The sequence below is a fragment of the Balaenoptera acutorostrata genome, chromosome 9, assembly GCF_949987535.1.
Source record: "Balaenoptera acutorostrata chromosome 9, mBalAcu1.1, whole genome shotgun sequence".
Taxonomy (NCBI): Eukaryota; Metazoa; Chordata; class Mammalia; order Artiodactyla; family Balaenopteridae; genus Balaenoptera; species Balaenoptera acutorostrata.
In genome coordinates, this window is record NC_080072.1 from 65,609,353 (window position 1) to 65,625,713 (window position 16,361).

A 16,361-nucleotide genomic window follows, 5' to 3' on the forward strand; every position below is an offset into this window, starting at 1 on the left:
TATTGATGTTTCTTTGCTAAATGCATAATTATGATGATGATTGCTAAATACAGACTTTTCTAATTCCACCATTGCTGCTACTTTATTAGCTGGCATTCTACTATAAGGCAAAGTGTTTTCTTCTCCCTATTTATTTATTTATAGCAGTATAGACTTAAGGATTTTTATTTTATTCAATGACTAATAATCCAGTCCTATCACTGGTATAAAAATCGTGATCAGTGGGAGCTCTTTAAGCTGGCTTCTATGTTTTTTGTTTTGTTTTAAATAATTAAGAAAAAAAAAACTTAGAATGGTTTTAGAGAGTTCCTTGTACACTCCTCACCCAGTTTTCCCCATTGTTAACATCTGTTTCTATGATACATCTTTCATAACTAAGGAATCAACATTGGTAGTTTACCATTAATTAAACTTCACACTTTATTCAGATTTCACTTGTTTTACCCTGATGTCCTTTTGCTGTTCCAAGATCCCATCTAGGATACCGTATTTCATTTAGTTGTCAGGTTTCTTTAGCCTCCTTTGGTCTGTGCTCTTTTTGGTCTATGTCCTTTTGTCATATTCCTATCGTTTTTTGAACACTTCCATAACTTTGTCATATTAAGATGTTCCAGGCTACTCATATTTTTTTCTGCCCGACCTCTGGAATCAGCCATTTCCCCAAGGAGACTTTTTTTTTTTTTTAACATTTTTATTAGTATAATTGCTTTACAATGGTGTGTTAGTTTCTGCTTTATAACAAAGTGAATCAGTTATACATATACATATATCCCCATGTCTCTTCCCTCCAAGGAGACTTTTTTAATGGAGAATGGTATTAACAAACCATGATCTGAGTGCTATTGTTCTCATCTTTGCTATTGGGTTGTCATTGCTTCAGGCCCTCTCTGCTCTCTGTAGATAAAGCTGAGGAATTTACACACACACACACACACACTCATACTCATCTATATTTCTATATCTATATATTGAAATGATGACTTCACAGAGATACAACCAATTCCAACCCAAACTCCTACAACTAATTGTACTTCTTTTCCCTTTCCATATTTGTAACTCCTGTCTGACAGGGAGGTGCCTGATTCCCATTATTCTCAATGTATTACTGGATAAACTCTTATGTAATCTTACTGGATAAACCCTTGTGTAATCTCTGATCACCACTGCTGTCCCCCTATGTACATGTCCTCTGCACCCTGCTTGGGTTGTGACAGCCGGTACTAGGCTGCAACTACCAGCCCCACCCCCTTGCTTGAATGTCCTCCTCACCCTCTCCCCCAACTCTAGTATCTTCTGTGTCTGCACCTACTGCACAGACAACTACCTTGCTCCCCTCCATGTAGTGGACTGAGTTATTAAAGAAGAAATGAAGGATGGAAGAAAGAAGAGCAAAGAAGGAAGGAAGAGGAAAAAAGGAAGAAATAGGGCTTTATTGTTATGGGCCAAGTATAGGCCAGGAAACAAAGCCTAGACATTTTAGAAAATTCTAAAGCTGTTAGAAAGGAAACCTGAAGACAAGGAATATCTTCAAAGGGCTGAGAAAATAAATGTCAATGTAGAATTGTGTACTCAGTGGAACTATTAGAAATGAAAGCAAAATAAAAGAATTTCAGAAAAAAAAGTTTATTAAAAGAAAAGAAAAAGCAAAAAAGTCTACCAATAATAAAATGTATTTTTCAACAGTGAGAGAATGCATATTTTCAAGATTATATAAAATATTAAAGTTGATCATGTAATAGGAACTAAAGGAACCTCCAAAAGATGCTCTTAGATAAGGGAGAATAATCTTAGAAGAAAGAGTTGAGATGCAAGAAGAAATAGCTAGCAAAGAAATTGCTGACATATTGGGCAAATTTAAACAAACACTGATTTTTATAAACAATGTAATTTGTGGGGTTAAAAAATACTTGACAACATTAATAGTTAAAGCATGTTGAGTTCCTTCAAGAGGTGGGAAAAGATTAAAAAAAAATTTATTTGGCTGCGTCGGGTCTTAGTTGCAGCATGCGGGATCTGCATTGTGGCATGTGGGATCTTCATTGAGGCATGTAGGCTTCTCTCTAGTTGTGGCGAGCTGCCCTAGAGCACGCGGGCTCAGTAGTTGTGGCATGTGGGACTCTCTAGTTCTGGTGCATGGGCTCCACAGCACGTGGGCTCAGTAGTTGCAGTGCGTGGGCTCTAGAGTGTGCAGGCTTAGTTGCCCCATGGCACGTGGGATCTTAGTTCCCTGACCAGGGATTGAACCCATGTCCTCTGCGTTGGGAGGCAGATTCTTAACCACTGGACCACCAGGGAAGTCCCGGGAAAAGATTTTGAATGTTTGAATTTTTCTAAGCCATTTAAGTACTGAAAGTATAGAAATAAGGTATATAATAAGACATACATATTAGAGAGAGACTCTAGATCCAGAATTCCAGAATTCCAATCTCAGCCCTGCCAATCACTAGCCGTGTGACCTTGGGCAAATAACTTTTCTGTGCCCATGGTTTAAAAGTTTTTTTCATCAGAACAATGGAAATAATACTAGTATCTAATTCATAGGGTTGTTGTATCAAATGAAATTATGTAAACCTATTTAGATTTAGAACAGTGTCCAAACTATAATAACTGCTAAGAAGTTTTAACCACAATTACAAATTTCCAAAACAGTGGAAGGAAAATATGGATTTAGGGAAGGAAAAATCTTAATCCAAAAGAAATCAAAAGATAAAAAAAGAAATATAGACATAGGCCAACTAGCACAAAATATGAGCAAAAACAGATGGAGAGATAGCAATAACATTGTAATATAAAATAATAAGACAATATAATGTAATAAAATAATGTAAATGGACGAAGTTCTTCAGTAAAGACAAAGTTGGTCAGACCGAATTGGAAAAAAAGCCTAGCAACGTGACACGTCTAAAACATGAAGCCGGTGGAGGAAGATATAACAGAGTCAATGGGCGGGATTCTTCCACTACCTTCCCTTTCCCGCCCGTTTTGGCCCCACTCCGTCTCTCTTCAGCCTCTTCCAGTCTTTGTCCCCCACCATTCCCATCCTCAAGTACGTCCTCAGACTCTTTCCTCCCCAGAAGGAGGCGGGGAGGCGAGAAGGCTCAAGCCGCGGCCCTTCTCTCTACGCCAACCACCTCACTCCCCGCGGCGGCCGTGGTGACGTCTGCGAGGGGCGGGCCCCACTCCCTCGCTCTCAGGTTGTTGGCCCGCCCCGCCGCGATTGGCGAAGAGGAGCGCACGTCACGCCGGATATAAAGGCAGGGCTTGAGACGCAAGAGAGCTTCGGCGCGCGCGGATTGGCTCTCCCGAGGCCGGCGCTCGCTAGAGCTCGGAGCCCCGTCGCAGCCGCCGCTCCGCGACGATAGCTACAGCTCCCTTCTCAGCAGCCGACGCCGCCGCCGCCTGTGCCACGGAACCGGCTGTATGATTAGGCCACAGTCTTTAATGAGTAAGCTAACTCCTTCCTGTGGTGTTCTTGGTCACGCATTTATGGAGTTTCTGAAGGGCCCCGGAGAGTACTGCCAGGCACAGCACGACCTTTATGAGGACAAGGGAACTGTAGATATTCATTGCTACTCCACCAAGAAGCCCCCATAGGCGCGGTCATCCTGGACACAGAAGTGTGGGATTGAAATCATCAGAGCATTTTACAAGAATTACGACCTGGATGGGGTAAACCTCGGTGCTCTTTCTTTCCATTGACTCAGTATTACTGAACTGAAGGATGGCTTCTTGTTAGGAGGTTCATTTCATTTCCTGTTACTCCCAATTGCATATCCAGAGCATTGAGAATTTCGAGTGGGGCATATTGGAGTAGATTTCAGTTTCTTTACATCATTTCTGCATTCAAAAATTTAATATTTTTTTTGGTAACCGTATCGAATTCTTTTTTTGTTGTTTGTTTTTTAAACTAAATTAACATGGCTCCACTGAACCGCCCAGCCCCTGTGGAGGTCACATACAGGAACATGAGATTTCTTATTATACACAATCCAACCAGTGCAACCTTAAACAAATTTATAGAGGACCTTAAGAAATAACGGAGTTACCACAACAGTAAGAGTATGTGAAGCAACTTATGACACTGCTCTTGTGGAGAAAGAAGGTATCCAGGTTCTGGATTGGCCCTTTGATGATGGTTCATCACCCCCTAACCAGATTGTTGATGACTGGTTATGTCTTTTAAACATTAAATTTCGTGAAGAACCTGGTTGTTGCATTGCTGTTCACTGTGTTGCAGGTCTTGGGAGAACTCCAGTGCTTGTTGCCCTGGCACTAATTGAAGGTGGAATGAAAAATGAAGATGCAGTACAGTTTATAAGACAAAAGCGGCGTGGAGCTTTTAACAGTAAGCAACTTTTGTATTTGGAGAAATACCGTTCTAAAATGCGGCTGCGCTTCAAAGGCTCTAGTGGTCATAGAAACAACTGTTGCATTCAATAAAACTTGGCTGCCTCATGCTGTTGCCTTGGAAGTCAAACTTGAGGCAGGACTTAATTTATCGTACATATTAGCCAACATAATAGGCTTAATGAATGACAAGTCTAACGAAGCTTCCATAGGAATACTGAAAAGCCACAAGCTTGACAGAATTGCAGCCTCTCTGTTTGGCTTACTACTATCCCCATGCCAGAAACAATATATAAGAAATTGAGAGATTAGGTGCCAAAATACTCAGCACAATACTTGTATATTTTTATTATCATACAGAATTAAAATCCTAGGAATTAGGAACAGCATTGTAAACCATATGTGGTTTATTCCTCCAGTCATCTCAAACATTGCAAGTAAGACCTATATGGTTATTTGCTCCTTTATGTTTACCACCCCACACGTGTACCAGTATACATCAGGTTTGTGTAACAAGTGATTTTGTTGAATTCTTACCAAGACTTATGGTGATTATTTAATGCCTTTCTATAAATCTCATTTTGTGCTGTTATGAAAACCTCCAGTTTGAAAAAAATCACACATCTCTGGTTGAAAGTTCATGTAAAATATACATCATACAGAAGCATATGTGTGTAATATCTTCAGACAAAAAAGCCTAACAGTTACTTTGTTTACACTTGGGATGCAGTTTTAGAGGGGAGGGCCTGAAGACAGCATGGAAAGAGGCCATGGAATACTTTTAGGATTCCATACTAGAAATTCCATGTTCTCTTTGTCTTGTGCAGGATGTATAGAATAGGTTCTTTTATTTAGTAAACTTTAAAGGTAAAGATACTTTGTAGCAAAAACATTTCAAAAATTTCTGAATTTCTTATAATTCTTCGCCATACCTATTGGAAGTTACTGTTATTTTTGTTTTAAGTGTGATATTTTTTTCTTTGTCTTTCCAACCAAAACAGAAGAGGATTTCTACTAATGAACTGATCAGACATCTAATATTTTATATGATTTTGAACTGTGTAACTTAATAGTTGGATATTTGATACTTTGTTTTATTATGTAATTGATAAAATCGTGGTATGTATTTTGTGTTAGTTCAACCATATATTCATAGTGTCTGGGAATGTAGTTCTCTGGGAGAAATAATTTGTCAGTATTCACCATTCTCCAACCAGTACAAGAACTTAAACATCTAAATAATGAATTATAGGAGAGAGACAGAGACAAACTCAGCAAGATGGTATAGGTGTTTTAATAGTAGTAAAAGTAGAAGCAAAGGCGTTACTAGAGATAAAGAAAATCATTACTTAAAGTTTCAAAAGTTTCAATTCACCAGGGAGTTATAACAATTCTAAATTTTATGTATCAAATAACATTGGTTCAAAATCCATAAAGCAAATATGGAGAGAACTACAAGGAAAATAGACAAGTTTACCATAGTGTTAAGTTTTACTATTTTTCTTCCAGAAGCAGATCAAGTAGACAAAAATCAGTAAAGCTATAGATTTGAACAAAACAATTAACAAGTTTGATCCCATGAACATAAGAGGGTATTGCATCCAACAGTGAGAATCCATATTTTTTTTAAGAGTACATGAAATATTTTATTAAATTTGACTATATATTAGATCATAAATAATTTCATCAAAATTCTAAAATATTTGAATAACACAAGTAAGTTTTCTGACTACAATTAAGTTAGGGAAAAAAAGTTAGTATCATTTGGAATTTTGAAAATCTGTGTCTAGAGACTTCCACTTCTAGATAGGATGTAGTAGGTCATGGCAGCCCAACACCCTCCCTGCAACATCCAGAAAAATATGGATAAATTACAAAAATCATATGTTTAAAGACATATGAGAGCTGTGAAAGCAGCAAGGACTAGATGAATAGAAATTCCAGAGAGGAAGGAGCTCTCCTGAGGTGAGTGGCCTTTTTGTTTGCTGGGGGTATTTACCGATTCTGGACATAGACTAAGGATCTGGCTTTGTTCTTGCAGAGGGTCTCTACTGAGGGAAAGAGAAACCCAGCAAGGCTTTAGATGGTCATGTGAGGCTGGTGCAACAGATTGGAAAATTGAGAAGCTTGGCTAGTTTCATGTTGCAAGTTGAGTTCCTCAGGAAACAGGTACTGAATCTGAGATTTGCCTTTGGAAGCTTACTGGGGAGGCACCTCAACAACACTTGAGAGGGAGCAAGAGAACCAGGATGCTGCAGAAGTTGAATGGTGATACATACAGTTTCAACAGTGACCTTAGCCAATCTCCCAGGGAGCTCTGAAGCTGGGATGGCCATTTAGAGATGTCTGCAATTGTGGCAAGGGGGTTGGACCTTTGGACTCGAATCAACCAGTCATTGGATGCAGGCTGTCCCTGGGGATGAGGGCATAACCTTGGATGAAGCATCTTCCTTCAGTCAACTGCAACTCCCAGCGGGGGATGCAACTGTGAGCCTTCAGCTGATAATACTACTGGCAGCTGGCCCTGAATAAGTGTTTCAGACCTTTAGAGGGATCTGGGTGGTACAACCACAGCATCCACTATACTAAATGACACTTGCTGAGTTCTGGGACTATGTACGAGAGGCTGGGGAGTTAGAATGAAGACTTTTAAAAGACAGAGGGAAATTTCCCTTAACCTCATAGTGCTTAGGAGACAAAGCCCTGCTAGAAGAGGTTTTAATTCTCTCCAACACTTACTGTCTGTCTTTTTTATTACAGCGATTCTGGTGAATGGGGAGTGCTATCCCATTGTAGTTTTTTTTTTTTTTTAAGATTTATTTATTTATTTTATTGATTGATTGATTGATTGCTATGTTGGGTCTTCGTTTCTGTGCTAGGGCTTTCTCTAGTTGCGGCAAGCGGGGGCCACTCTTCATCGCGGTGCTTGGTCCTCTCACTATCGTGGCCTCTCTTGCTGCGGAGCACAGGCTCCAGACGCGCAGGCTCAGTAGTTGTGGCTCACAGGCCTAGTTGCTCTGCAGCATGTGGGCTCTTCCCAGACCAGGGCTCGAACCCGTGTCCCCTGCATTGGCAGGCAGATTCTCAACCACTGCACCACCAGGGAAGCCCCCATTGTAGTTTTAATTTTAATACAACTAATGTTGTTAAACATCTTTTAGTGTACATTCTCTCACATATCTTTGTTAGTACTATGTCGATTCAAATATTTTGCCCATTTTTTCAGTTGGGTTTTTTTGTCATCTTACTGGAAAAGTTCTTTATATATTCTGGATCCAATGCCTTTATCAGATATATAATTTGCAAATACTTTCTCTCAGTCTGTTACTTGTCATTTTTTTCCTTATTGGTGTGTTTCAAGTGCAAAAGTTAAAAAATTTGGTGAAGTACAATTTATCAATTTTCTCTTTTATGAATCACGCTTTTAAATTGTATCTAAGAACTCTCCTCAATCAGTCACAAAGATTTTTCTGCTATATTTTCTCCTAGAAATTGTATAGTTTTAGCTCTTACATTTAGATCTGTGGTCCATTTTGAGTTAATTTTTGTATATGGTGTGAGGTAAATGTCTATATATATATTTTTTTTTTGTTTTTGCATGTGGATATCCAGTTGTCCCAGCATCATTTGTTCAAAAGACAATTCTTTCCTCCACTGAATTATCTTGGTAGTTGAAAGATCAATTTACCATGAATATAAGGACTTATTTGTGAATTCTCAACTCTGTTCCATTGATCTATATGAGCACACTATCTTGATCATTGTAGCTTTATAGTAAGCTTTGAAATTGGATCATGTACTTCATTCTTTTTCAAAAATTTTGGCTATTCTAAGTCCCTTGCATTTACATATAAATTTTAGGATCATCCTGTCAATTTCTACAAAAAAAAAAAAAAAAGCCTGCAGGGATTTTAATAGGTATAGTGTTGAATTTATAGATAATTTGGAGAGAACTGCCGCCTTGACAATATTGAGTCTTCAATTCCATGAACATGGAACATTTCTCCATGTGTTTAAATCTTCAGTTTCTATCATCAATGATTTGCAGTTTTCATTGTACAAGACTTGCACCTCTTGAATTGCTTATTTTTCTTTTTAATGCTATTGTGAATGGAATGTTTTCTTAATTTTATTTCTAGATCGTTTGCTGCTTGCTAGTCTATAGAAATACAACTGATTTTTGTATATTTACCTTACTTTCTATGACCTTTCTAAACTCATTTGTTAGGAGAGAGAGAAAGAGAGATAGGGAGGGAGGGTGAGAGTGAGAGCAGTGCAAGTGCTATTCTATTCTTTGGCATTTTCTGCTTACAGGATTATGTCATCTGTGACTAAAGGCAGTTTTACTCTTTTTTTCTCCCCCCCCCAAGTCTGGATGCCTTTACTTTACTTTTCTTTCTTTTTTGAACTGGCTAGACCCTCCATGTTGACCAGGAGTGGTGAAAACAACTTCCAGATCTTAGGGAGAAAATATTCATTATTTCACCATTAAGTATGATGTTAGCTGTTGGTTCTTCATCAGGTTGAGGACATTCTCTTCTATTCTTAGTTTGTTGAAAGTTTTATCACAAATGGGTGTTGGGTATTTTAAAATGCTTTTTCCACATCCATTGATCCTGTGGTTTGTGTCCTTCATTCTAGTAATATCAGGTACTACGATGATCAATTTTTAAATGTTGAAACAACCTTGCATTCCTGGGATAAATTCCACTTGTTCATTGTGTTTAATTCTTTTATGTTGATGGATTTGGCTTGCTAATATTTTGTTTAGAATTTTGCATCTATATTCATGAAGGATATTGGTCTATAGTTTTCTTGTGTTGTTTTTTTAATCTGGTTTTGATATCAGGGTAATACCAGTATCATGGAATGATTTTGGAAGTGTTCCCTCCTCTATTTTCTGAAAGAGTTTGTGAAGGATTGGTGTTATTTATACTTTAAATATTTGATAAAATTCAGCCATGAAGAATTCTGGGCCTGGGCTTTTCTTGGTGGGAAGATTTTTAATTACTAATTCAATTTCTTTGTATGTTATAGGTCTATTGAATTCTACTCTAATCTTTGCTTACTTTGAATTTTGTTTGCTTTTCCTTTCCTAGTTTCTTTTTTTTTGAATTTTATTACTTTTTTATACAGCAGGCTCTTATTAGTTATCTATTTTATACATATTAGTGTATATATGTCAATCCCAATCTCCCAATTCATCCCACTACCCTCCACCCCCCGCTTTCCCCCCTTGGTGTCCATACGTTCATTCTCTACATCTGTGTCTGTATTTCTGCCTTGCAAACCAGTTCATCTGTACCATTTTTCTAGATTCCACATATATGCATTAATATACAATATTTGTTTTGCTCTTTCTGACTTACTTCACTCTGTATGACAGTCTCTAGGTCCATCCACATCTCTACAAATGACCCAGTTTCGTTCCCTTTTTATGGCTGAGTAATATTCCATTGTATGTATGTACCACATCTTCTTTATCCATTCATCAGTCAATGGGCATTTAGGTTGCTTCCATGACCTGGCTATTGTAAATAGTGCTGCAGTGAACATTGGGGTGCATGTGTCTTTTTGAATTATGGTTTTCTCTGGGTATATGCCCAGTAGTGGGATTGCTGGGTCATACGGTAATTCTATTTTTAGTTTTCTTTCCTAGTTTCTAAAGGAGAAAGTTTATGTTATTGCCTTGAGACCTTTTATTCTTTTTTTCCCCCGATATTGGCATTTAAAGCTATAAAATTTCCCTCTAAGCACTAGTTTAGCTACAACTCATTAATTTTGATTTTTCTTTATTCAACTCAACATATATAATTTATCTTGTGATTTCTTCTTTGAACTGTGACTTACTTAGAAATATATTGTTTAATTTCCAAAGAGTTGGAAATTTCCCATTTTCTTTTTTACTGTTGTTGATTTCTAATTTAATTATTAACTCTGTCCAAGAAGACTTCCTGGAGCCAAGTGCATTTGAACTCCAATGATGAATGATGTCTCCAGGCAGAAAGCTGGGGTGAACTGAAATTTAATTGGTAAAGAGCAGAGAAGCAGAGGGAAGGGCTTTCCAGGTAGAGACCAAGCATGTGTAAGGGCCTGTGTAAGTGCCAGCAAGATGTTCATTGCGCTTGGAACAAAGGAAATGTAATTTTTATCCTCTTTCTTTTTGTCTTTGTCAGTATAGATAAAGCTTGTTAATTCAGTTGATCTCATCAACCTGTTTTGGTTTCATTAATTTTCTCTACTATTTTTTTTTCTGTTACATTGAGTATAAAGGAGGTGTAGTTGGGGTACAGAGGAAGCGGTGGGACAGGACGTAGAAAAGATCATGTAAAAGGCTCCCTGGTGTTCAGATTCCAGCTTCACTCTTCAAGCCCTCTTCTGAAGAGGTTCTCATTATCCGTGAGTCCACGGATTTACAGAACAGGGATGCTTCCTCAGGATATTCTTGGCTGAGCACCAGCACCAAGGAAGCAGATGTTGGAAGAATAAGACCTAGACAAGGGGTGACTGATGATGTCTCTGCTAATTACTCTTCTAGGATCCCAGTCATCCACCTAGCCTGTCACTGAGGTGGTCGTATAGGACCTATTCATTGTGGGCAGTGCGGAACCTGAGGCTGAGCTGGCAGCAGGGGTGGGCAGTGGTAGGTCTCTGGGCATGGATTGTTGTTTCTTGTGTTATACAATGAAATTAGAGGCTGGATGCTGCCATGCCAGCAGATGTTAGCAATTTAGCAGGGTCTTTGATTGTGAGGGCTGCAGGTTCGTCTTCCCCCTCCCCAGCCGCATGGTGTGGGCTCGCTGGACATGAGGGAGGTGAAGGCTATGACTGAACTTGGTCTAAGAAACACTCAGGACAGACTGACATCATTCTGTAAGAAAACTGCTCCAGTTTGCTTTATTACTTCAGAGTGAAGGGTGGAAGAGAGAGAGTGTTCTAGAGCCAGGAACATGAAATCAAGTCTTCCCTAGAACGCCCCAGGGTGCTCTTCCCCTCACAGCCTCTCTTCCTCTTTCCTCTGGGTTTGCTGACCCTCTCCACCCACACTTCTCTGGTTTTCCTTTTAGCAATGACCACAAAGGAATGCCTAACACTCAACAGCACACAGGGCAGCGACCCTTTCTGACTTGTGAGTTGCCTCCAGCCACTCAGCCCTCATGCCCATCTGAGTCTTAAAGGGTGTGTATTCCTCCAATGGGGACTGAACTCCTTGATGGGTGGGCCATGCTTTCTGGCCAGTGGCTGCCCTTACAGTCCTCATTTCTCCATTAACCCTACCCATCCTTCACTCTTGGACTCACTGCAAACACTGCCCCCCAAGAAGCCTTCTTTTATGTCCTCATAGGAAGTATCCTCTCCCTTCTCTGAGTACCCTTGACCTTTTTCTGCAGTTCTTCCATGGACTTACTACTTTCTCCCTTGTGGCAAAATGAATCGTGTGCATATCTCATCTCCTCTTCTAGACCCCGGACCCTGTAAAGGCAGAGTTCCAGGCAGGACTCTAGATTTCCACAAAGTCTAGCCAATAGTTGGCAATTCACAGATGAAGAAATTCTTGGGAAGGAAGCCTGAGGAGGGTTATAGAAAAGTGAACTCAAGGCCTTCAGGGACAAGGCTCTCATTCACCATATGCCTGGGCATCTCGCCTCACACCAGAAAGTTCAAAGGAAAAACACAATGACAAGGATGGCCATTTTGGAACCCGTTTATATTGTCAGTGTTACTCTGGGCTTCATTCAGCCCCACACCAGCCTCTGAGATTGCATCAGACATTCTGAACATTCATGGCTTCCTTGGGCCAAGTGTAGCTGTCCAGCGTAAAGGAGTCATAGTCTGGAGTATAGACCAGGGATCTTACAAAAGCCTCCTTGTCCTTGGGCTCTGGGTAGTAGGAGGCCAGGTTGTGTTTGTAGGCGAAGTCGAGGACCTAGGGAAAAACACGTTTGACTGAGGAACTGGATCTAAGGAGGAACCTGTCTAAAGGCCCTTGCTTGGGAGCTTGTGGAAGGGGACTATACCCTGAAGCAGCAGATGTGTTCCTCTCATGAGTTGAGGCCCAGGAAGCCACTGGAGAGGAAGGATCTTGAGCTTTCTGCCTAGTAAGGAAGCTGTGACACTGTGGAACAGACACTGGGCCAGGGTCAAGAGGCCTCAAAGTCTGCCTCTGCTTCCAACTGCCTGTGGGTCCTCAGCAGTGACATCATCCTTGCTGAGCCTCAGTTTCCTCATCTGTAAAGTGGGGGTCATGAAAGCTTTCTCTGGCATGGTGTGAGGATAAAATTAGGTAGCAGGTATAAGTGTTCAGTATCTGATATTTTTTTCTGTCTTAAACGTGGCTTGAATTGGACATTGTTCTCTGGGTATTAGATTCGGCTTCAGAAGAGCATGAATCTAAATATCCCCAAAAGGAAGGAACTGGATAGGGTGGACGTGGACCCTAAGCTGCGCTGCTGGTCCTGAGGGCTGATTCCGGGTCCTGCACCGGACAGCTCATGGGCAGTGCATGCTCTTGTGCAGTGCGTTTTCTGAAATTATTCTTCAAACTTAGAGAAAATGTAAAATATATGTTAATAGAAATAACAATATAATAAACCCTCATGAATTCATCATCCAGATGAACAATTATCAATGTCAGGCCAGTCTTTACTGCCCCATGTTCTGGTTCTTTGAAAACCCATCATCTCTGCATCGTCTATTGGGTGACATTTTTACGTAGAATATCCCCTGAACTTGATCACCCATGGCCCAGCCATTCTGAGAGAAAGGGGAGGCATGAGCCTCTCCTCTGACCAGAAAGGTGCCGAGTGTAGAGCTTTTCCACTGTTCTCTTTTAATGTCCTCCAGAACTCTGGAAGAGAGGAATTACTGGCTTCTTTGTAGAAGAAGGAAACTGCTGAGGCTCAGGGAAGTGAAGTGATTGGGCTCTGGTGACTCTGCCGCTGATTGGCAGAGCTAGGACCCCGCAGCCTGAGCTCTTTCTATGATGCTATACAAGTTGACCTTTCTGTGTAAATGGGCACTTATGATTCATTTTTAAATTCCACCTGCATTCTGGTCCACAAAACTAGGGCCTTTGGTGACCTTTCTGCCTGGTGTTTGAGGGGAAATCCAGGAGCTTTCCCAGAACTGCCCTGAGTGGGGTTGAGGTGGGGCTCGAGCTACAGGCAAGAGTGTCACCCAGCCTCTGGGGTGCATGCAGTGCAGCCCAGGGAGCTCAGCCTGTCTCCGTAGCTGCCACCCCCTTCGTCCTCCTAAAGTCACACAGAGAGGAAGCTGATGAGCCCCACTCCCCATAGTAAGGGGGTGAGACGTCCCTTACTTTGATGGCGATTCTCAGAGACACGTCTCGGATGGTGCTGAGTGGGGGGTACAGTCTCCCCTGTGACAGATGCTGCTCAGAGACCTCTTGGGCGATTTGCTGGGGAGAGAGGACAGAGAGGAACAAGCTGAGTTTCCGCCTTCCCGGAGCAAGCCCAACCCAGTGCACCAGAAACTCACCTCGCCCCTCATACGTGGCCCATAGGTGCAGTTTCTACTCCTGTCTCTGCCACCTTGTGGCCCCAGGGGCGCTTAATGCTTGGGCTTAAGCAAGGACACATCCTTTCTGTCCTGTGAGACTGGCCGAGGCTTAAAACAACATGAAGCTGTCTGAATTCTAAAGGAGAATCACTAAGGCCAAGATGAATAAACCTGTGACTCGCAAAGCAGACTCTGGGGTCTCCCCCGCCCCGGCTGACCTAGCCTGTTGTATGGGGATCCCCGAGTCCCTCGCTTCCCGGGTTCCAGCCTCTCCCACATGCTTGGGAGCATCCCGGCTGTCCCCCTAGGCCATCTCGTGTCTCTGTATTCAGGGCTCCTTGGGCTCTCCTTTCCGGCCCCGGCCCCAGTGAGGAAAGAAAGGCTGCTTCTCCAGGGACACCACGAATGGGCCTTATGCGGTACCTGAATAAATGCCCTAACAGCACTTTCAGCCCGGGAACAGCCTCTCCTACAGCTTCCCTCCCTGCTTCAGAGCCCATCTCTAAGGGCCAGCTCTCCGCAGCCAGCCTCATCCTGCAGCCTCAGGCACTGGTGCTCAGCCAGCCTTGCAGAATGGCCTCTTTAACGGGGCTCGGAATGCACTCCCACCCAGTCTTCTCGTGTCAAATTGAAATCTGGGAAAAGCCACAGTGCCCTCTGAGAGCTCTGTGTCCTGGGACGGACAGGGAAAGGAGCTGGTCTCGCCTCAGAGTTTGGCAGACATTAGGAACCTGGGCTCCCCTCTCTGCTACCTCGTTCTCACATTCCTCTCTCTCCTTTCTGTTCATTCAGTCAGACATCCACTGAGCTCTGCGATATGCCGGGCTCTGTGCTAGGTGCTGAAGAGCCATGGTGGGGAAGCCACAGTCTTTTCCTTCCTGGAGACTGGTGTCAGTGGACAATGAACAAACAATAGTAACGATTATAGTGATTTCGAGGAGAGGGGACATATGGGCACAGAGGAAGGCAGGGCCCAGTCTGCCATGTACAGGAAAGGCTTCCCAGAAGACAAGACAGAAGCTACGACCTGAAGGACAAAGTGTGAATTACTTGACGAGAGGAGAAGGAATAGCACATGCAAATTCTTAGAGGGAAGAGAGAGCACGACTGTAAAAAGAAGGCGGGATAGGTTGACGGCAGGGGGAGGCTAAAAGGCTGGAGAGGAAAGGAGGGCCCTGGATGAAGTGCCTTGTATGGAAACCATGTGAAGGAGTTCGGCCTTTCCTGGGAGCACCAACGAGCCATAAAAGGTCTGAAATTAGAGAGATGGCCTGTTCCGGGCTTTAAGGGATTCTCTTTGTGGAGGTATAGAAGGTGAACTGACTAGAGGGAAGCAGAATTTCCATGGCTAGATCTGCAGCTAGAAAGGCTCTCCTGCAGAGTGACGAGTTATGGTATGTGTGGCCACTTCTGAGATGCTGGGCGCTAATGCTCTGCTGTGTCTCTGAGTCAAATGGCCTGGGGCCATCCTGGTGCATCCCTCACAAGCCAGGTGACCTTGGGCAAGTAACTTCTTAAACTCTCTGTGCCTCAGTTTCCTTGTCTGTAACATAGGGATGATCACTGTATTTTACAGGGTTGTCAAGGTGAAATGAGATAGTGCATGTACATCTCCTAAAACTTATATTACTTCTTCCACAGGAAAATCAGTTTCAACTTAAATTATCTTAATTTAAAAACACCCTTTTCAGGGACTTCCCTGGTGATCCAGTGGTAAAGAATCCGCCTTCCAATGCAGGGGACGCAGGTTCGATTCCTGGTCAGGGAACTAAGATCCCACATGCCCCGGGACAACTTAGCCCGCGTGCCACAACTACCGAGATCGCGTGCCTCGACTAGAGCCCGCGCGCCACCAACTACAGAGCCCACGTGCCACAACTAGAGAGAGAAAACCTGCACGCCACAACTAGAGAGAAGCCCGTGCACCACAATGCAGAGCCCGCGCACCACAGCTAAGACCCGACGCAGCCAAAAATAAATAAAAAAACAAAAGACAGCCAAACCAAACCAAACCAAACACCCTATTCAGAAATATAACCTGCCAGGCCTTTGAAGACCAGACTGTCAGCTCCTGGAGGGGAGGGGCCTTATGCTGCTCAGAGCAAGTGACTGAGAAGTAGCTCGAGGAGAGGTTCCTGTTTAATTCATGGACACGGTTCATGAAAAGAGGGAGCTGAAATGTCCCATAGCAGAGGCTGTGGGTCGTGCAGATGTTTCTGGGGGCTGTGTAGGAAGGGTTTAGCAACCTTGTTTCTGCACAACAGGGGAATTTGCTTTCAGGTCAACTCCAAGCAGGACGTGACTCTTCCCATCCAATGGGGGTTTCAGACAGCTCCGCCCATGGCCACAGGACAACAGCACCACCAATCAAACACAGAATACTCAAGCAAGAGGGACAGAGAACTACAGCATAAAGCCAGAGCTGGTGTGCACAAGGCTTGGGGGAGGCTGACAAAACTTCAGCAGACATAGGAAGAAGGAAGTTGGTGCATGAG

The 16,361-nt window shown here is 42.4% G+C and overlaps 1 protein-coding gene and 1 pseudogene across 4 annotated transcripts in view; one reads left to right on the plus strand and one right to left on the minus strand.

The window, feature by feature from the left end:
* The first annotated feature begins 3,455 nt into the window (after positions 1–3,455).
* On the plus strand, positions 3,456–4,564 carry LOC103020734 (protein tyrosine phosphatase type IVA 1-like; annotated as a pseudogene).
* Positions 4,565–12,036: 7,472 nt separating this feature from the next.
* The window catches only part of ME3 (malic enzyme 3), a 331,140-nt gene continuing 326,815 nt past the window's right edge, over positions 12,037–16,361 (minus strand). For all 4 annotated transcript variants that reach the window (XM_007168485.2, XM_007168486.2, XM_057553842.1 and 1 more), the window contains 2 exons: positions 13,667–13,765; positions 12,037–12,274 (listed from right to left, as the gene is read on the minus strand). In XM_007168485.2, the coding sequence (XP_007168547.2) occupies positions 12,113–12,274; positions 13,667–13,765 (261 nt within the window). In that variant the 3' untranslated portion in view covers positions 12,037–12,112. The remainder of the gene's footprint in view (positions 12,275–13,666; positions 13,766–16,361) is intronic.